The sequence below is a fragment of the Acomys minous genome, assembly GCF_964271855.1.
Source record: "Acomys minous genome assembly, chromosome: 16".
Classification (NCBI taxonomy): domain Eukaryota; kingdom Metazoa; phylum Chordata; class Mammalia; order Rodentia; family Muridae; genus Acomys; species Acomys minous.
This window is the reverse complement of record NC_140498.1, coordinates 63,685,860-63,707,075: the sequence shown is the minus strand read 5'-3', so window position 1 is coordinate 63,707,075 and position 21,216 is coordinate 63,685,860. Positions and strand designations below refer to the sequence as shown.

General features: G+C 41.4%; 1 protein-coding gene across 2 annotated transcripts; it reads right to left on the bottom strand.

Moving 5' to 3' along the window:
* Window positions 1-637: 637 nt before the first annotated feature.
* Window positions 638-19,632, bottom strand: LOC311585633 (zinc finger protein 120-like). 2 transcript variants are annotated; one of them, XM_084761081.1, is made up of 4 exons: window positions 19,224-19,632; window positions 3,620-3,746; window positions 3,358-3,418; window positions 638-1,828 (listed from the first exon to the last, which is right to left on the bottom strand). In XM_084761081.1, the coding sequence occupies exons 1-4, from the start codon at window positions 19,224-19,226 to the stop codon at window positions 1,123-1,125; spliced, it is 897 nt and encodes a 298-aa protein (XP_084617207.1). In that variant the 5' UTR covers window positions 19,227-19,632; the 3' UTR covers window positions 638-1,122. The 2 variants fall into 2 exon arrangements, with proteins under 2 accessions (XP_084617207.1, XP_084617208.1); XM_084761082.1 differs by lacking the exon at window positions 638-1,828 and having other exon boundaries at window positions 2,662-3,418; window positions 19,224-19,627.
* Window positions 19,633-21,216: the final 1,584 nt, after the last annotated feature.

Below are 21,216 nucleotides of genomic sequence, written 5' to 3'. Positions count from 1 at the left end.
TGGGCATCCCTTGCAAACTGTCAGGATCTGTCATGTTCTTTTAATCTTAGGGTCTTTATTTTCTTGGATGCTATTTTGGAATATTACAGATAATTTGTTTTAAAAAATATAACCTTTATTAACATGATGGTTAACATTTTCCTTCTTTTGTATTACTGTATTAAAAAACACACTACCAGAATGTAAATTTTTGACAGAGTGTACCTGAAGTAGCTATTGCTGGATATTTCTGTGGTCATAGGCACTTTTGACATTTTCTCATATGGTTCAAAAATTACATCCTGGAGCCTTGGTCTGTTCTTTTGTTCTGATGGAAATCCTTCGAGTGTTTGCTCGCTATTGATCTATATAGCAGTGTGATTTTCAAATCATACATGGAGACCATTATGAGATTTTCAAATCTAATCAACTAGAATATTTCATGTTCCAGCTTCTCACTGATGAATCGGGTTGTAAAATTATCTATGTCAGTTGATGACAGAGAGGCTTATTATTTCCTCAGAGTCAAATACAATTTAAGAGTGTAGCACACTGTAATATTGTTGGCTTGGCTTCTTATGTAGAAGCAACTTTATCATTATTTTTGAGCCTTAACTCTCTTTTATTTAGAATCTGCACCAAATCAATATCACGTTCTTTAAAAAACAAAGATTTATTTATTTATTGTTATGTCTACAGTGCTCTGCCTGCATGTACACCTGCATGCTAGAAGAGGGCATCAGATCTCATTATAGATGGTTGTGAGCCACCATGTGGCTGCTGGGAATTGAACTCAGGACCTCTGGAGGAGCAATCAGTGCTCTTAATCACTGAGCCATCTCTCCAGCCCCAATATCACGTTCTTGTACAACACCTTCCATGCCCCCAGCCTCTGGCAGGAACCCATTTATTCTGCCTAAGTTCTGCCATGTGACAGGTTACCTCTGCTCATGTACCATGTGAGTGTCCTTCTCCATGTTCCTGGGACATCTCCCTATGCCTGACCCTCTCCCAGAATCCTGTGTGCCTACAGGATATCCCACCTTTTATCCTACCCTTTCCTATAGGCCATAGGCTTGTTTGTTTTGTTTGACAAGAGATACATGCATACAGCACACAAAATATCCCTCCTAGATATTACATTCATAGTTTCTCTCCAGTATGTGTTCTTTTATGTAACTGGAGACTAGTGTGAAATGCAAAGTCTTTGCCACATTGGTTGCATGCATAGGGTTTCTCTCCAGTATGCGTTCTTTTATGTGTTTGGAGATTATTGTGACATGTGAAGGCTTTACCACATTGATTACATTCATAGGGTTTCTCTCCAGTGTGTGTTCTTTTATGTATCTGGAGACCACTGTGCCGTGCAAAGGCTTTACCACATTGATTACATTCATGTGTCTTCTCTCCAGTATGTGTTCTTTTATGTCTTAGGAGATTATTGTGACATGCAAAGGCTTTACCACATTGGTTACATTCATAAGGTTTCTCTCCAGTATGTGTTCTTTTATGTATTATGAGTTGACTGTTATATGCAAAGGCTTTACCACATTGGTTACATTCATAGGGCTTCACTTTTGTAGGAATTCTTTCATGCTTCTCATGACGACTGTGATGTGCAAATGCATTATCACATTGGTTACATTCATAGGGTTTTTGTCCAGCATGTGTACTTTTATGTATTCGGAGACTGCTGTGATATGAGAAGTCTTTACCACATTGGCCACATTCATAGGGCTTCTCTCCAGTATGGATTCTTCCATCCCTTTGAGGATGACTGTGATATGGAAAGGCTTTGCCACGTAAAGTATTTCTAGAGGGTTTCTCTTCAGTATGTCTCCTGTCATGCCTGCAAAGATAATTGGTACATGTAAAAGCTTTACCACACTCATTACACTAATGAATCTTTTTATCCGTATGAATTCATTTTACAATTTGGTCTAATGGTAAAGAGGAATCAGTTCTTAAACTTTTATGATTTTGTTTACATTTATTGTGTTCCTCCTTATTTTGGGTTGTTTTGCATCTTGGAAGATACCTGTGATGGTAAGACCACTTATTGCATGGCTCGTATTTATAGCATTCCATTTCTATAAGATTTTTTTTTTTTTTTTGGTTTTTCGAGACAGGGTCTCTCTGTGTAGCCTTGGCTGTCCTGGACTCTCTTTGTAGACCAGGCTGGCCTTGAACTCACAGCGATACGCCTGCCTCTGCCTCCCGAGTGCTGGGATTAAAGGCGTGCACCAGCACGCCCGGCTCTTCAAATATTTTTTTAAAATTCTTATAGAAGCCGGGCGTGGTGGCGCACGCCTTTAATCCCAGCACTCGGGAGGCAGAGGCAGGTGGATCGCTGTGAGTTTGAGGCCAGCCTGGTCTACAAAGTGAGTCCAGGACAGCCAAGGCTACACAGAGAAACCCTGTCTCACAAACACAAAAACAAAATCAAAACAAACAAACAAACAAAAAACAAAAAAAAAATTGAAGAGAACTGGAAGAACTAAAAGTTTTATCATACTAATTGCATTCATAAATTTTCCTATAATGTTAGTCATGCTATATTTGCAAAGTGAACCAGGACAAAGAGATGAATTTCCACTTTCCTAGTACTCAGGGATTTCTTCTAGTGCGAGACTGTGGATGTTGCCAATGAAGTTGGAAAACCAATGACTTGTAAACTTGTATTACATTCAGAAAGTCTACTCAAAATGGTGGCTACTACATATCTTGTAATTGTTCTGGAAGAAAGAAAGGTACGTTGCTACTTTGAATATTCCTAGGGTCACATGGCTTGTATCCAGTGTGACGTATGATAGATGAATTAAAAGAAGAACAACAAATGAAAAAATTTCCACATTGAATTCACAGTTTGAGGTTTTGTTCCTCATAGACATCTGGTATTGGGGTTAAGGTTTCTCACAACAACGGTCCTGATGCTCATAAACTTCCCAGCACACTAAATGTAGCAACATTATTACAAGAATGTGAGCATCACCAGCTTTATTATGGATTATTTGCTTATTAGAAGGTTTTGGACATATGCTTATCACCTATTCAATGGGTATACATTTTGAAATATCTAAGCAGTACGAGACTAAATGCACTGGCAGTTCTACAATAGAGTTTTAATGGGGCTATAATTCAAATGATGAGATATGTTAAAGCATTGTTTCCTTGTCTTCTTTGTTAGAAAAACGCCTTGCGAACACAAATCAGATACATGGCTTGGTAAGAATTTTTAAATCATTGATATACTTAAAACAGCGTTGTTGTTGTTGTTGTTGTTGTTGTTGTTGTTGTTTTAACACTGCTGCTTTTCTTTAAAACTTCCAGGACACATTAAAATTTCTTCAGAGTCATAGCCATGCACATGCCAATTACCTTCCATGTCTTCTAGAACTTTGAAAACATTCTCCAATATTGTGGTCTTCCCAAATGTAGCCTAAAATATAGTACCAGAAAATGTATGCTATATCATTGGAAATTAGGCAAAACTTAAGTTACTCTCTTCAGTGAACCTTAGAACTATGCCTGACTTATTCACATCTCCTTCAATTCTCAGTTGAAATAACAGATGAGCACTAATAACAAAGAAACAGTTGTCCCCTTATTTTAAAAAGGAAAAGAAAATTTACTGTCTTACCTATGGCAGTGAGGTTCCTGTAGGTCTCCAGCATCACATCTTTGTAGAGACTCTTCTGGGAGGGATCCAGCAAAGCCCACTCTTCCCGAGTGAAGTTCACATGCACATCGTTGTAGGTCACTGCATCCTAAAATATCCCATAGACATGTACAACAGAAATCATGATGCTGTCAACAGTGTAAATGTATTCTTCATTGACAATATATTCATATAATTTTGGTGCTTCCTCCACTTCTTTCCTGTCACAGAAGTTCTAATGTAATCATCAAGTCATCTTAGAAGGAAACTGAACAATGAGGCTCATCTCTGTCATTTCTGAGCCCCTTGAATAAAGATATAGATTTGTATAAGAAATGTCAATTCACACACACACACACACACACACACACACACACACACATATATTGAGAAAGAAACAGGCAAACAGATGAACAGTATTGAGCACACATCAAAGATAACCAGAGGTACATATTAAGACCCTGACTTCCTTGCAAAAAATCAAACAAACAAACAAACAAAAAGATAAAAAGAACTCAGAGGTCTTTACAGAAGTTCCTACAAAGAAAGAATTATACATTCACTCCAGCTCTGTATTCATCTTCCAGAAACCTGACGTGCCCAGTTTAAGCTGTGAGATTAATACAAGAAGGAAATGTTTGCTTAAAGAGTCACAAATGCACAGATAAAAATATTAGCAATGTAAACGTTGATCATAAATAAGCAACAGAAGGCCGGAGAGATTGCTCAGCAGCTAAGCACGCTTGCTGGTCTTGCAACTAATTAAGCCCGATTGCCAGTATATACATGGGGGCTCACACCTGTCCCTTATTCCAAGTTCAGGAATTCTGAGGCCATCTTCTGACTACTGTGAGGACCAGGCAAACAAGTGGTGCTTATTTATATTCAGGCCTATAGGGGAAATACTAGCATTCATTCAAATGAATTGTAAACAAATACACCAGATAGGAAAAATGTCACACACCTGCAATCCAATGACTCAGAAGGCCTACGTAGTGTTAATGTCATGAATACACGCCGTCCTGAGGAATAGAATATACTCTCAGCTTAACTTCCAAATTCAAGATATGGATGAAGATCAGCACACCAGCATATGCTTGACATGTACAAAAACCTAAATTCCAGGCCCATCAGCCAATAACATAAAAAGAACAAAATGCCAGGAATGTTGGCCCACATCTAATTCCAGTACTCAGGAGCCAGAGTCAGCTGGATCTCTAAGTTTGAGGCCTGCTAGCTCTGCTCAGCTACTTTCAGGACAGCTAAGTCTTTATCTTCACAGAGAAACTTTATCTTCAAAAGTAGAACCCAAAACAAAAAAACTAAACATATAAAAACATCATTCTGCCAAAATAGCTCAGCACTGAGTAGCAGTTGCTTCTTCTGTATCTTATGTGATTTGGGGATAGGTCTATAAGGTGAAGGCTTGACAGGATGAGAAGGAAGCTGACTGATCAGTTTCAACCACAACACAGTAGACACAACAAACAGGAGATAGGTTGAGTGTATAGACACTCAATCCCACCCCCAAGAAGAAATCTAGAAAGGGTCCTCCTATAAAAGCTTCTTTAAGGTTCCCCCCAAAAAGACACAAAAGAGAGACAAGTGTTTAAAGACATCATCCTGTCTGGGAGCTCTGTGATTCAATAAACTACATTCTGACTCTAGTCACTACAGGCTCATGGTCACCGCATGATAAAAATGCACTTAGTCTAACATCAGTGACCCTAAAATTCTACAACAGCCTGCACACTGTTCAAATGTCCAAAGGCTCTTCTCACACTGAAGACAGTCGCTTGGTTGCCATATTTTTTCCAACATTCAGTGGTACACAATAGCCCTTCCCATTCCAATAGAGAGGAATGTGTGCACAGTGAGAGATCAAGGCAAGAAACCCAACAGAACAAACATCAAACCCTATAGCTTTGTCTCTGAGACACGGGGCTTCCCTCTGGGCCCTATCTAGCCCTGCCATTTCTCAAACATCTCTCAGTTTTCCGCTCAATACATGCATCTCTCCATAACAGCTTTCTCATAGCTTAGGTATCTCAACATTCTGTGATCTCAAAATGTAATTCAAGATCCATCCTCACAGCTTCATGCAATGAACTCAAACAGTTTTTTCACTGGGGCTCTGACTCTGCCGCACATAGATGGCTGGGACAGTGCTGACCTGAGACCAGAGGGAAAAAAAAATCTATGACCTTGAATTATGCATCTCTCTTGTTTCCAGAACTAGTATAACATGAACGTGCCCGTCAAGTTTGGCTTCTAAATTGCAGTGGACTTTACCACTCTTAGACCACAGTTGTAGCAGGTTTTATATGAGGGTCCCTTCCTGGCACCAGGAAATACTTTGTCCACTATTTTCATTAACTTAGGACATAGCAGGAGGGAGTGTTATATTTAGGGCATCTTCTTAGGCTTCAAGTCCAGAGCAAGGGCCTTCTCTTTAATGGTGATAAGCTCCTTGAAAATTTCTGCCTCTGTTTCAGCACTTGACTATCATGTATTTACAATATAAATCACAATATTTGCATTTATTTCTGCCCTACTTGTGACTCCCCCCCCCCATTGTCCTGAATTGTCACTAGTAATAACCACCTAACAGATTCAATATTCTGTCTAAGTAATCAGCTCATTACTTTTAAATTCTGCATTACTCAACTTCCCAGGCATGGGCAAAATATCACACAAATGACCACTAGCAAAAAAGTTTCATGAAGTCCGTTTTCCACTGACATCCTATAACCTCGACTTTCTCACTTTGCATTACTTACAACACTCCAATGTTCCAAGTCTGACAAAAACAGGAAATTAAGCTCCGTGTACAACTTTCCATGCCTTTTGCCATTTCAAGTGCTGACATTTTACACATTCCCCCAAAAGAACCATTTCCAGTTTCTGTGCTGGAGTAAAATCACTTTTTGTGTACCATGTTTTGCTCTAACTTGATTCTCTGCTGCTGTGATTAAATCATGTAACTAGGAACATCTCAGGTCATGAACCTTTTTTTTTCCCCGTTTTGTTTTGTTTTGTTTTTGTTTTTGATGGTTCTGTTACTTCTGTTACATTATAGTCCATCAAGTTGGGAGGTTAGAAAAGAAACTCAAGCTAGAATATGAAGACAAAAACCATGTACAAACATTGTCTCTTGACTTCTTCTCTTGCTTCATCACGGACTCATGCTCAGCTAGTTCTCCTAATCAACCCAGGGCTATTGCCACCCTCTGTCACAGAGCCTTTCCGCAGCAGTCACCAATCAACAGAATCTCTCACAGACATTGCAACCAGGCATCCTGATGGGGGTGCTCCTTCAGCTGAGGCTCCCTCAGATGGCTGTAGGGCCCAAAATGTTGAGAACTGGAGCCAATTAGAACACAGAGAAAAGTGTATGTCTAAGTCTTAAAAACCCCAAACCAATGCATTAACCATATAAAACACTTAAGCAGCAAAAACCCAAACATTAATGATTGCAACAAATGGAAAACACAGATTTGTGGAAAAAAAAAATTAGGAGAGGCAAGCCTTTAGGATCACGGGGGGGGGGGGGGGGGAGGGAGGGAGGGAGAGAGGCAGAGAGATAGAGAGACAGAGAAACAGGGAGGGAGATAGGGAGAGAGAGAGAGACAGAGAGAGAGAGACAGAGAGAGAGAGAGAGAGAGACAGAGACAGAGAGAGACAGAGAAAGAGGGAGGGAGATAGGCAGAGAGAGAGAGAGAGAGAGAGAGAGAGAGAGAGAGAGAGAGAGAGAAAGAGAGAGACTGTTTCTCCATAGAAATCCCAAACTAATAAAACCTCAAGGAACTCATAACATAGTAAATTTTCAGAAGACAAAAATATGTGAAGGTCTATCATTTTTCAGAGAAACTGCAATACAATTAGATTATAACATACATGGAACCACAGATAAAAGGAGACACAAAGGCAGATCTATAACTATAATACAACCCTTTAAACAAGAGCTACAGTATTATAGTCAAAATCAAAAATCAAAGAAATCACTAGTCTGCACTCACTCTGGGCACCCTGGTTCTCTCCTTTCCCAATAATAAAAAATGGATTGGGGTGCGGGGCTATTACAATTCAAGATTTTCACTTACAGCATACAAATATTATAATATCAGAGAAAATAATTTTGACTACTAAACATACCTCATTCTCTTATGATAAAGTAAATGATGTCTGTTAGGATTACTTAGAAACTACTTTGTTTCTGATGATTGCTGTTTGGATATAAGTCTGCACCAGTGTGAGGAAATGCAAACTCTTAAAAACCAAATGCAAGAAAGCAGATTTTTAAAGATAGCATATTTGTATTATATACCTAAAGCGCTTGTTTTGCACTAATTGCTTTATAAGTCATAAGTACTTTTATGCAAATCTTTGTGTGTGTGAGAATGTCTTCCATGTATGTGTAGATGACATATCATAAGAGGGTGCCATATCCCCTGCATCTAGGGTGGCTATGAGCCTCCCAACTTAGGTTGGGTATTGGTATGTGAACTCAGGTCAAACCAAAGAAGAATATTTGCTGAGTGACCTGCCCAGCCCATATAGTACTTTACCAATAAAGAAAAAGTCTTTCGGGGGCTGGAGAGATGGCTCAGAGGTTAAGGGCACTGACTGCTCTTTCAGACATCCTGAGTTTAATTCCCAGCAACCACATGGTGGCTCACAACCATCTATAATGTGATCTGATGCCCTCTTCTGGCCTGCAGGTGTACATGCAGGCAGAGCACTGTATACATGATAATAAATAAATGATAAATCTTAAAAAAAAAAAAAGAAAAGAAAAAGTCTTTTACAGAATAATGACAGAAACCTACATGATTGAGAAATAAATAAATAATCCATGGGAACCTGGTGAGCAATATTAGGACACTGGGCAGGGGACTAGGTAGGAGGAATCCAGACCTTTCCCACTCTTGGCTACCTGAGACCCAACACTCAGATTTGGCCCTAGTGCTGTAGCTTCCACTCCTCATCTCTACACCTTCTGTAGGTACCACACACCATCCCCATCTGATCTTCCCTTCTTGCATCATCTCGGTGCCTGAGACCCCAACTATGGGCAAACACTCTCTGCTTAACCAAAGGTCACGCCTGCCAGAAGACTACCTATTCTGTCCAAAGAGGTACCCAACTATCTCTTACCCCCAGACTCAAATTCTCATAGTTGCCCTTAGTACTGGAACAAATACCAGAGAAAGCTTCCTCTCCCACTTTCCATGACTTGTATAGATACCACAGACCATCCCAAACTGCCCCTCCTTTCCCCCATCATCTCTGTGTTCCAGCCCTGAACCAGGCAGACACACCCTGCTCAACCATATGCCATGGCTGCCAGAAGACCAGGTAGGCTGTCCATAGACAGACCACACTATCTGTTACCCTGGGACATACCTTTCACAATTGCCTCTAGCACTGGGCTAGACCATCAGAGGCAACTTCACCTCTCCTCTGTCAATGCCTCCTGTGGATTGCTAAGAATCATTCTCCCGGGCCTCCTCTTCCCTATCAATACCATCAAGCACTCCCCTTTGAATATATCCACAAAAAAAATGTTAGTTAAAGAGGCAATACTCGGCCAATACACTATCTGAAAATCTAGAGAGCAAACAAAAAGCCAGGAACAAAATTCCCACCCAAGCAATACAAACCCAAAAATCAAGACCCAGACCTATTATCACCCCAAACTCAGATAGTTACCTAGACACTAGCATAGGTACATAATCAATCACTGTCAGAGAAATAGGTCACCAACAATAGGTCCTACCACAGCAGGCCCTGAATAGTCCAAAACAGCTGGAAGCACAAGAAAAAGACCTTAGGATAAACTATATGCAGATGATAGAGGTCCTGAAAGAGGAAATGAAAAAAAAAAATCCCTTAAAGAAATCCAGGAAAACAAAGTCAAAAATTAGAGGAAACCAATAAATGTCTTAAATAAAGCCAAGAAAGAAAATAAATAAATAAATAAAAGAGTTGAGTGAAACACATAAAACTGTTCAATACAAGGGATGGGATAATAATTGAGGTGTAATATGAATAAATTTAAAAATATATATATAAACTGTTCAAGACCTAAAAATAGAAATAGAAGCAATACAAAAGCAGAAACTGAGGGAATCCTGGAAATGAAAAGTTAATGATGGCAACAAAGAACTAGAGACACAAGGTTTACCCACAGAATAGAGATGGAAGAGAGAATCTCAGGCACTGAAGAAACAATAGATGAAATGGGTATATTGGTCAAAGCAAATGTCAAATTTAAAAACGTCCTGGTACAAAACATCCAGGAGGGCCGGGCGTGGTGGCGCACACCTTTGATCCCAGCACTCGGGAGGCAGAGGCAGGCAGATCGCTGTGAGTTCGAGCCCGGCCTGGTCTACAAAGTGAGTCCAGGACAGCCAAGGCTACACAGAGAAACCCTGTCTCGAAAAACCAAAAACCAAAACAAAACAAAACATCCAGGAACTCTGGGACATAATAGGAATAGAGAGAGGAGAAAAATATTACCTCAAAGGTATAGAAAATACTTTCAACAAAATCATAATTTTTTTCTAACGTAAAGAAGAAGATGCCTATAAAGGCATAAGAAGCACAGAAAATACCAAATAGGTTAGACCATGAAAGAAAGTCCCCATGCCACACAATAGCCAAATACTAAACATACCGAACAAAGAAAGAATATGAAAAAACAAAACAAGTAATATAGAAAGGCAGACTGATTAGAATCGCACCTATTTTTCAATGCAGATTCTAAAAGCTGAAAGGACTTGGACATATGTGCTGCAGACTCTAAGAAACCATAGATGCCAGCCCAGGTTACTAGGCCAGAAAAAATTTCAATAAGCACAAGTGGAGAAAATAAGATATTCCATGATAAAGTCAAATTTACACGACATCTATCCATAGCTACAGCTCTATACAGGGAGGTAGAAGGAAAAATCTAACCCATGGAGGTTGACTACAACATGATAACAGAAGAAATCATTCCGCAAAACCATAGGAAGGAAAGTGCACACCCACCTACCACCCCACCCCATCAACAACAACAACAACAAACACCAGGATGACAACAACAACAACAACAACAACGACAACAACAACAACCCAGGAATTAACAATCACTGTTCATCTATGTCTCTCAATATCAATGACCTCAATTCATCAAGAAAGAGACACAGGCTAACAGAGTGAATGGTAAAACAGAACCCACTTTCTACTGCATACGAGAAATACAGCTCAACATCAAGACAGACATTACCTCAAGGTAAAGTGTTGGAAAATGATAGTCCAAGCGAATAGACTTAAGAAGCAAGCTGGGGTTGCTATTTTAATATCTAACAAAATAGACTTCTACAAAAAAATTAATCAAAAGACATAGAAGATACTACATATTCATCATAAAAAAATCTACCAAGATAACATTTAAATTTTTTAAAAGTTATTTATTTATTTGTTTATTATTATGTATACAGTGTTCTGTCTGCATGTACCCCCACAGGCCAGAAGAGGGCATCAGATCACATTATAGATGGTTGTGAGCCACCATGTGGTTGTTGGGAATTGAACTCAAGACCTCTGGAAGAACAAGTCAGTGCTCTTAACCTCTGAGCCATCTCTCCACCCCCAACATTTAAATTCTTAACATGTATGCCCCAGTATAAGAGCTCCCACTATTGTAAAAGAAACACTTCTAGAGCTTAAATCACAACGTGACCCTCACACAATTATACTGGGAGGCTTCACTATCTCACTCTCATCAACAGACTGGTCCTCCAGTCAAAAACTAAACAGAGAAATTCCCCAGCTAACTGACATTAAAAGCCAAATGAACATGCCAAGCATGGTGGTACACGCCTTTAATCCCAGCACTTGGGAGGCAGAGGCAGTGGATCACTGTGAGTTCGAGGCCAGCCTGTTCTACCAAGAGAGTTCCAGGACAGCCAAAGCTACACAGAGAAACCCTGTCTCGAAAAACCAAGAACCAAAAACAAAAACAAATAAACCCAATTGGTATTTGCAAAACCTTTCACTCAAAAACAAAAGAATGTATCCTCTTCTTAACAACTCATGGAACTTTCTTCAAAATTGATAACATAATTGAAAATAGTAAAAGTCTCAATAAACACAAGAAAACTGAAATGACTCCCTGCATCCAATCAGACCCTCATTAAACTGCACATCCTCACCAATAGAAACAACAGAAAGCTTTAAAACTCAATGGAGAGTGTGCTGTCCATTGGCTAGATCTGGACAGGGGTTCTAGGTTTACTGCATGCATTGTCCTTGGTTGGTACAGTAGTTTGAGTTGACTCACCTGCATCCAGATCCACCAGCCTTAATGGTCTTCTTGTAGGTTTCTAGGACCCTCTGGATCCTTCTATTTCCCCATTCTTCCTTACCTCTCTCACCTAGAATCCCAGTAGGAAGTCCCAGTATCTATCCCAATCTCTAGCTAAGCGAAGATGGGACAATCCCTGTTGGGCTGGTGTCCAATTATAGGTGAGCATATATCATGTTTATCTTTCTGGGTCTGGGTTCATTTACTCAGCATGATCATTTCTAGTTCCATCCATTTGCCTGCAAATTTCAGGATTTCTTTGTTTTTAATAGCTGAGTAGTATTCCATAGTGTAAATGTACCACAGTTTCTTTATCCAATCTTCGACTGTCAATGTCCTTAGTCATGAGAGAAAAGCAAATCAAAACAACTCTGAGATTTCATCTTACACCCGTCAGAATGGCTAAGATCAAAAGCTCAAGTGACAGCGCATGCTGGTGAGAATGTGGAGAAAGGGGAACACTCCTTCATTGCTGGTGGGAGTGTAAACTTGTACAAATACTTTGGAAATCAATCTAGCATTTTCTCAGAAAACTGGCAAAGGGCCACCTCAAGACCCAGCTTTTCCACTCCTTGGAATACACCCAAAAGATGCTCCACCACACAACAAGGACATATGCTCAATCATGTCCATAGTAGCCTTATTCTAATAGCCAGAACCTGGAAACAACCTAGACGTCCCTCAGTGGGTCTGTTTCTTAACCTAATTTTAACTTTCTCATGCAAATAGGACTCACTGATAGAAAACTCTCATAACATCCAAATAAAGCAACTTTCTGCATTTTTACAGTATAGTAGCACATTTCCTTATCATCTTTTACATCAACTCTTGCTATAAAAAGCTTGATTTTTAATTTTTCTTCTCTGCATGCCAACTAAAAGAATGTTAGAAAAGCACTTTGAAGGTGATTTCTTCACTAGATTCTGTGAGCTTGCTGCCCTTCCTTTACTATTGCTACCTGTGGGGTAGACCAGGTGAATGAAGCTGCCACACCCAACTGACAACTGAGAATGCATTAAAGATTAAAATCAGATGGGAAAGGTCGTCAGTCGATTGACATTGCCTAAGCTGTAATTACATGCTGTTTTATGACTAATAAAGCACTGACTGTGAAAGGCTTTTATAAGCATGTGATCCTTTAACCATTGCTATTTTCTTCATTCATTAAGCACAATTTCTTCCTCAACAAACGAGCAGTTAGATTTTTTTCATATTTTATTTATTTTTTGACACATTGTTTATTATAATTTATTCAGATTACATCCCAATAGTCATCCCCTCACTTGTATCTTCTGGTTCCCCTCCTCCCTCTCTGTTTTGCCCTACTCCCCTCCCCTAGACATCTGACAGAAGGGGACCTCCTCCCCCACCATGTGACCACAGACTATCAGGTCTCATCCGGATAGCCTGCATCCCCAACCTCTGTGTGCAGCCAGCCCTCCCCACCAAGGGGAAGTGATCATGTCAGAGGGAGTCCCTGCTCTCCCCACAACCATGGAGAACGAGCTAGATCTGAACAGGGGGGGGGTCTAGGTTTACTGTATGCATTGTCCTTGGTTGGTACTGCGGTTCGTGAAGGCTCCCTGAGTCGAGATCCTCCAGCATTGATGACGGTCTTCTTGTTCGGCTCCTGGACCTTCTGGATCCTTCTATCGCCCCCATTCTCCTATACCACTCTCACCTGGATTCTCAGCCTCTGCCCCAATCCCCTGCTGAGTGGAGATGCTCAGAGGACATTTATGTTGGGTTAATATCCACTTATAAGTGAGTGTGTAAATAATAATTTATTTGTATTTTGTACGTACACTGGTGTTTTGTCTGCATGCGTGCATGTATTATGTATGTATGCGGGTGTATGCACGCATATATGAATGTATGTATATATGAAAGCATTGGATGCCTTGGAACAGGAGCTAGAGTGTTGTGAGTTGTCACATGTGTCTGGCCCACCCACCATGAATATAAATGCAGTGATCACGATAATTCTGATGCTTCTTAAAACTACTTTCAAGTGTATGGAAAATATACTGAGATTGCTGGGATCCATAGCAATTCGGTCATTTTATGAGAACTCTGTACTGTAGACACACAGAAGCATGGGTAAAATGAGAAAGTGTGGAGAAAACGGTTTACTGTAATGAGGTTGTGTGGGTACAGATACCATGTCCAAATGCATCAGCATACATACACTAAATATTTACAATTTGACATCAACTGTAACAACAACAACAACTAATTTTAGGTGTTATCTGTGGAGAATCACAGGCTCTGTTATCAGCATTTCTTTTTATTTTTTCATGCTAAAACATAATGCTGTGTCACATTCAGATTCATTGCTCAATTATGGGCCATGTTTTATTTTCAACTTTTGTCTTCTCAATTAAGTCATACTTGGTGGGATATCATTTATGTAATCATAAAATCACAACAATGTATTCTGTGTCACTAAACTCCATACCGAAGTCTTTTTTCCTATGGATTTGTACGTTATTTCATATCAGTTTTAGTTTTATACACACACTAAAGTTTGCTAAAAAAGGATTATGTAGAATAATATAGTCCACCCTTTTACACTAAACAGCACCATTACAATGTGTGTGTGTGTGTGTGTTTTTTTAAAGAGAGATGATAGCTGTGTTCAATTTGCAGCATAAACTTAATACAATCCACGGAAAACGTCTAGGAATTTATAAGAAGACAGCTGATTCCAAAGCTATGCGCCATATGAAAAAACTCAGAATTCTCAATAGCATTATGAAGAAGTAGTACACGTCTGTACTTACCAAAAGCTACAACAATCAAGAGTGTGTACAATGTCTGTGGAAGAATGAGGGGATGGAGAGGGAAAAGATAAAAAAAAACAAAGAAACAGAAACCTAAGAATATATTCAAGTTTTCATCAAAAGACATAAGTAAACTCAGTGAGGAAGAACGTGAACTTGACCAATGTTCCCTTTGATGGTTTGCCTATAAAAAGTAAATACTCACAGACTTCCTAACTCCTACAAAAACAACTCAAAGGGACCCCTAAACTGTTATATTTATGATCCCCCCAGCTACTTCTGATTTCCCAAATAGAAGGGCCCCATGCTCTCTTTGGAAATGGAGGTGATCAGGAAGGTGGGCTATGGCTCTGCAGCTCCTCACGCCCCCTTGTGGTTTCAGACAAACCCAGCACCACTAAAGCCCACACACAAAACCAAACATAACCAAACCATCTATTTAATGTGTGTGCTTCCTGCCATACGCATTTATGCCACAAGATGTGGACTCTTCCCCCTCTATCTACCATGCGCACCTGAGAAGCCTCTGCATCTCACAAATTCAAGGTACAAACTTTGTCCCTTGATGTTGAATTTACCTGAATCATGCCATTATGGCTGGTGGTATAGTGGAAAGGTAAAAAGACCCTTCTCAAGTATTTCTGAAGGATGATCCCCATCACCTCCCGATTGCCAGGCCTGCCCAGAGACCCTTATTAGCCTGGACAACGCAGCTGGGCCTCAAGACAGTGGCAGCTCCTCTCCTTGGATCAGAGAGCAAATGACATTCCTGTTAGGCACAGCCACACCCGTTGACCAGATCTCCTGTGTTTGTTGGTTGAACGAGTGTACTTACAGAATTTTTGTTTCTAGAAATAAGTTCAGTTCTTCATCCAGATTCTTGATTGCCCTGGTCTGTGAACTCCAAAATAGCCAGAATGGACTTTTATTGATCATCTCAAATTGATTACATGACAACCCATTGTTAATACCAACTATCATCAAATCAGGAAGGCTCTTACCTTCCTTCCTCCCTTGTTTCTTTCTTTCTTTCTTTTTTTTGTTTTTTTGTTTTTTTTTTGTTTTTTTTGTTTTTTGAGACAAGGTTTCTCTGGGTAGCCTTGGCTGTCCTGGACTTGCTTTGTAGACCAGGCTGGCCTAGAACTCACAGCGATCCGCCTGCCTCTGCCTCCCGAGTGCTGGGATTAAAGGCGTGCGCCACCACGCCCGGCTTCTCCCTTGTATCTTTCTGTGCTGTGACTACACCAGCTTAAAACTTTGTCAGTGAACTCACTTCTTACACAGGTCCCTCTTTATTTGTAATTCTCCCCAACATCTCCCCAGGGATGTTAGAGGACACTCAGGCTCTGGTCTCTTTTCCTTTGTACTGACCAGTCAAGGCCGAGCCTGAAAGAAGTTACAGTTCTGTCTTCCAGGCACTGGGCAGCTGAGGCAGGATTAGGTATTCAAAGCAGGTCTTTTTTTTTTTTTTTTAAGATTTATTTATTATTATGTATACAGTGCTCTGCCTTAGTGTACACCTCAGGCCAGAAGAGGGCACCAGATCACATTATAGATGCTTGTGAGCCACCACATGGTTGCTGGGAATTGAACTCAGGACCTCTGGAAGGGCAGCTAGTGCTCTTAACCTCTGAGCCATCTCTCCAGCCCCTCAATGACCTAGCATGAGAAAAGGTTGAGCTACAGAAGATGTTGCTCTAAACAGAAACAAATATGAAAGCCCTTGAGGTGGGAAAAAAAAAAACCCATGAAATTCTTAATGACTGAGAAACACTGGAGAATAAAAACAAATAAGAGATTAGAGCAGTGATACATGAAGAAAATGAAATGTAAATAGTAATACCAACAATTAACTTTTTTTTTTTTTTTGGTTTTTCAAGACAGGGTTTCTCTGTGTAGCTGGGATTAAAGGTGGCACAATTAACTTTTTAAAAAGATAAATACAATTAAAAATCAGATAGGTATACTTACTTTGAAAAAAAAATTTTCCTTGGAGAGCATCTTATGAATGCTGTTTGACCTTGCCCCTATATGCAGTGATAGTTGCTGAGACCTGTAACCTGACACACACAACCACAGCCAACAGCCTATTTCTGAGCTGACGTAACCATGTCAACCAACGAGGACTGGACACGTCTGCATAGTACAATCCATTCATTGGAAATCCAATATTCACTGGCTCAAGCTAACCTTCCCAGATTGTACAGCCACCAACCTGGTCTGTGTTCTTTCACATGTATGAATTAATACATACTTGGAAATTACAAAATCACTCGCCCTGCCTCAGTTGGATCCTTCTTCACAATGGGGACCCCGGCAGCTGACCCCCTTAAACTGTAGTCTGTGATCTAGCTGTTGCTCATCCTGTTGTGACCTGAAGGCAGAAGCCATGATCCACATGCAAATCCTTATCCCTGATATGGCAATGGACGCTTCACTATATGACATAAATGGATAATTTTAAAACCCTGTGGTGGGGTCTGGAGAGATGGCTCAGAAGTTAAGAGCACTGACTGTTCTTCCAGAGGTCCTGAGTTCAATTCCCAGCAACCACACGGTGGCTCACAACCATCTGTAATGAGATCTGTTGCCCTCGTCTAGTGTGAATAAAGACAGTGTATTCACATACATAAAATAAATAAAATCCTAAAAAAAAAAAACCAAAACTCTGTTGTGGTACAGCCCTTTAACTAAAGAATTTAAGAAGTTTAATCAAGAGGAAAGCAAGGCCATTTCCCTAGGGAGCATTAGATTTGGATCAAGGTGACCTGAATCAACATGGCTGTCTCAGAACAATTTTCTTGAAAGGCAGAAGGTTCAGCTGTCCTAGAATTAAATATGCCTTCCCAAGGAGAAATCACTGCACACAAAATTGAAAGATTAATGAAGAAAAATACCTTCAACGACAGCCTACATTCAGCTCTGGCTAAAGCTCCAAATGGAGCCAGCAGAGAACAGGTTTCGCATTCCACATACACTGTCATCCTTAAGCCTCTTTCAGTTTCAGGACCCAGGTTAGGTTTTGAACAGTTTCAATATGGACTGGATACTGCACAATTAACAACTTAGACAGACATCTACACAGCAAAGAAATTGCCAGAATTATTCCTTAAGTACATCAGTGCCCTGAAATATCAGGTCATTCACTAGTGACATGGTCCTAAGTAGAAGGTCCCAAAGGATAAAAATGACAGGATGAATAGAACGCACAAAAGCTGATGGGGGGGGGGGGCTTTAGGCCAAGTAAGCCTCCTAAGCACAGGGGGGAAGATGGACAGAAAGGGAGACTTCTAAGAAGTCAGCAGAAACTATTATACAATGGTGCAAACTCAGGAGGGGTTTAATAAAACAATGCTGCGCAAAGGGAACACTGGAAACCTCTAGAACAATTACTGATCAAGCCTACAGTAGCTTTGGGACTGGTAACAATAGCTCTATGTGGTGGAAAGTAAATGACCTGGCCCCAGACTCCCCCAAGCATTATCTGTTATTTTAGAGAAGAAGGTCTATTTTATTTTCAATATATCAGGGCCTTAGGGAAATCCACAGAGGCCCTAGCCACAGACCGTTACTGGCTCTGCCAAGTATGTTCCTGGGTTTAAGAAAGAGGTAACGTCGTTCTCCATACATGAGGATCCTAGAGAAAGCCTTGCTTGACCAGGTCAGCCCTAAGCACAATAGTTTGTCTTTTGCGGAGTTGTCACTTGTTGTCATCTTGCCCGTGTATGCTTTTCTCAAGAAGAAAACTGGACCTTTGTGGCGCGCACCAGGCCAAGATGTTGGTTATGACCCTGTAATGCCCCCTTGAGCAGCTTGTTAGAGGCCTGGTCTTTGATAAAATGGGCTTAGTGGCTGGTCTCCTTTCTAATGGTTTGTAGCTAAATGTCTGGACAATCCTGAGGAAGAAACATGTGTCTCTTAGCATCCTAACCTCTGACAGGCATGGAGACCACACTACTTATCTGTGGGGTGTTTTTGGAGGTGGTCCTCCCTCAGCGAAATTCTCCTTTGTGTCTCTTACTATTTTCTAAGCATGGGGCAAATGCTTTACATCATCAGTTATACCCTTCTGCATCACAGCTTAATGCTAGAGGGCTATCCAACACATGAGGTGCCTCGCACAGCCTCCACAGAACTAACTACAAAATGTTAAACGCTAAGGGCGGAATTTGTGGAAGATACTGGAGACACTACGGCCTTTCCCGAGTTTGGCATCCTACCAAGGATGTTTCTACACACAAGCCCCTGCTCCAAATGCTCTGCCCAGATGCAGCCCCCTACGGAAGTTATGCAGAAGTCACCACTGGATCCAGGAAGTGGCTAGGACCACAAGGGACTTGACAGGTGGCTGTATCTGGCTCCGGTTTACCACCAATCCTCAGGGAGGACCCACCACGCCAGCTCCTGCCCGCTTGCTCCTCCCCTTTTTGGGCAGTGACCCAGTGCTCACCATGTCGCGACCTCCCGAGTTTCTCTGAGCTCCTTCCACAGCACCCAGCAGCCGAACTCAGAGCACATCACACACCCACTCAAGCCTGCTCGGCTACAAAGCGGAGCTTGCAACCTGGAACCGGGAATAACCTGCCTCCTCTTCTGACTGGCAGGTCTGCCCGAGCCCTGATTGGCTATTTTGTCTTGAGTGACACAAACACCGCCCATGGTGTTAAGAGTGTGTTAAAGGGACACAGAATAGTGGTTTCTGGCCCAGGTTTCCATTCCAGGGCCAGGCGTTTTCCAGATCTGCAGAGATCTGCATTTCAGTAGAACTTGTGCCTGTCCTCCAACAGCCTACCCCGTGTCTCCCCACCCAACCCCAGGCGGGACCTGCCGTTCCAGCACGCTCTGCTCAGCAGCCTGCTCCTCCCCTTTGTGGGCAGTGACCCTGCGCTCACCAAGTCGCGACTTCGGATCTTGAATGAGCTTGGCTCGTCGCGAAGAGGTGAGAGCAGGTCACACAGAACCGAACAAGACTGCTCAGCTACCAAGCTGAAATTGCAGGACGGTATCCGGAATAACCTGCCTCCTCTTTTGACTGGCGGGTTCCCCTGGAGGCCCTGATTGGCCAGTGAGTCTTGAGTGACAGGAACACCTCCCTTAGAGTTAGAGGGTGCTAAAGGGACATAGAATAGTGGTTCCTGGCACAGGTATCCAGTCCAAGGCCAGACCTTTTCCAGATATGCAGAAATTTGCGTTTCATTAGCACTTAGGACGATCCTCCAATAGCCTCCTGCTCTGTCTTCCAATTCAGCCCCAGGGAGGACCCGCCACTTGAGTTTCCCCCTGCAAAACCATCTGCTCCTCCCTTTTGTGGGCAGTAACCCTGAGCTCACAGTGTCAGGACTTGGAAGCTTGCCTGAGCTCCCCTCACAGCACTCAGTAGCGACACACACACACACACACACACACACACACACACACACACACACCTAATATAGTTTTTATTTAATTTCTTAGTTTGAGATAGAGACTCCTTTAGAATCCCAGCTGACCAGGATATACTAAGTTCCCATAATGTCGAATCTGTAATAGATAGCAGTATGTATATAGTTCTGTGCCTTTGGATAGTCATTCCTAGCACGGCAGTCTTCTATAAAAGAGGGTTCTGAGAAGTTATTTGATATTGGTCTGGTTTAAACTAAAAGAGAATGTTCTTCATGGAAATCTAGAGTTGTGCATCGGGGGATCACTCCTGACCCCAAAGACATGGGACTAATGCTAACTGCTCTAGAGCTAATGTTAGAAATTTTTCTTTACCTGGTTTTTGTGTGTTCTGATGTTCCACAGAACACTTCTGTGTAGTCACCTTTCTATTGCTGTCAGAAAACACACCATGGCCAAGGCAAATTATAACTGAATTGATGCCTGCAGGGCTGGAGAGATGGCTCAGAGGTTAAGAGCACTGACTGCTCTTCCAGAAGTCATGAGTTCAATTCCCAGCAACCACATGGTGGCTCACAACCATTTACAATGTTATCTGATGCCCTCTTCTGGCCTGCAGGTGTACATGCAGGCACAGCACTGTATATATAATAATAAATAAACATTAAAAAAAAAAAAAGACTTGATGCCAGTTCATTTGGAGCAACATTTCCTGGTTACTTCCTTTCATTTGGAGCAACATTTCCTGGTTACTTCCTTTCATTTGGAGCAACATTTTCTAGTTACTTCCTTTCACCAAACATCAGGATCCTTCCTTCCGCCTTGCCTGATCGTGCAGGCCTCAGCACCCTCTTAGTTCCTACACATTACCTTGGTTCAGTAACTTTTTTTTTCTTGTCAGAGCAACACACCAGGACAAGGCACCCCCACACCTCCCTCATCCCAGCGGTAATTACCCTGCCCCATGGGATCATGCTGATTGTTCCTGGCTCCTAATGCTGAAGGCACAGCGCTGTCACCCCATTCCTCACAGCGACTGGGGACCAAGCGGCGGTTTTGTCATT

Excerpts from the sequence above, each read along its gene's own strand:
- LOC311585633 (XM_084761081.1), bottom strand. Across the intron at positions 3,419-3,619 it reads CAGGAACCTCACTGCCATAG|GCTACATTTGGGAAGACCAC; the intron begins GTAAGACAGTAA and ends ACTATATTTTAG. Across the intron at positions 1,829-3,357 it reads AGTTCTAGAAGACATGGAAG|GCATGACAGGAGACATACTG; the intron begins GTAATTGGCATG and ends TTATCTTTGCAG.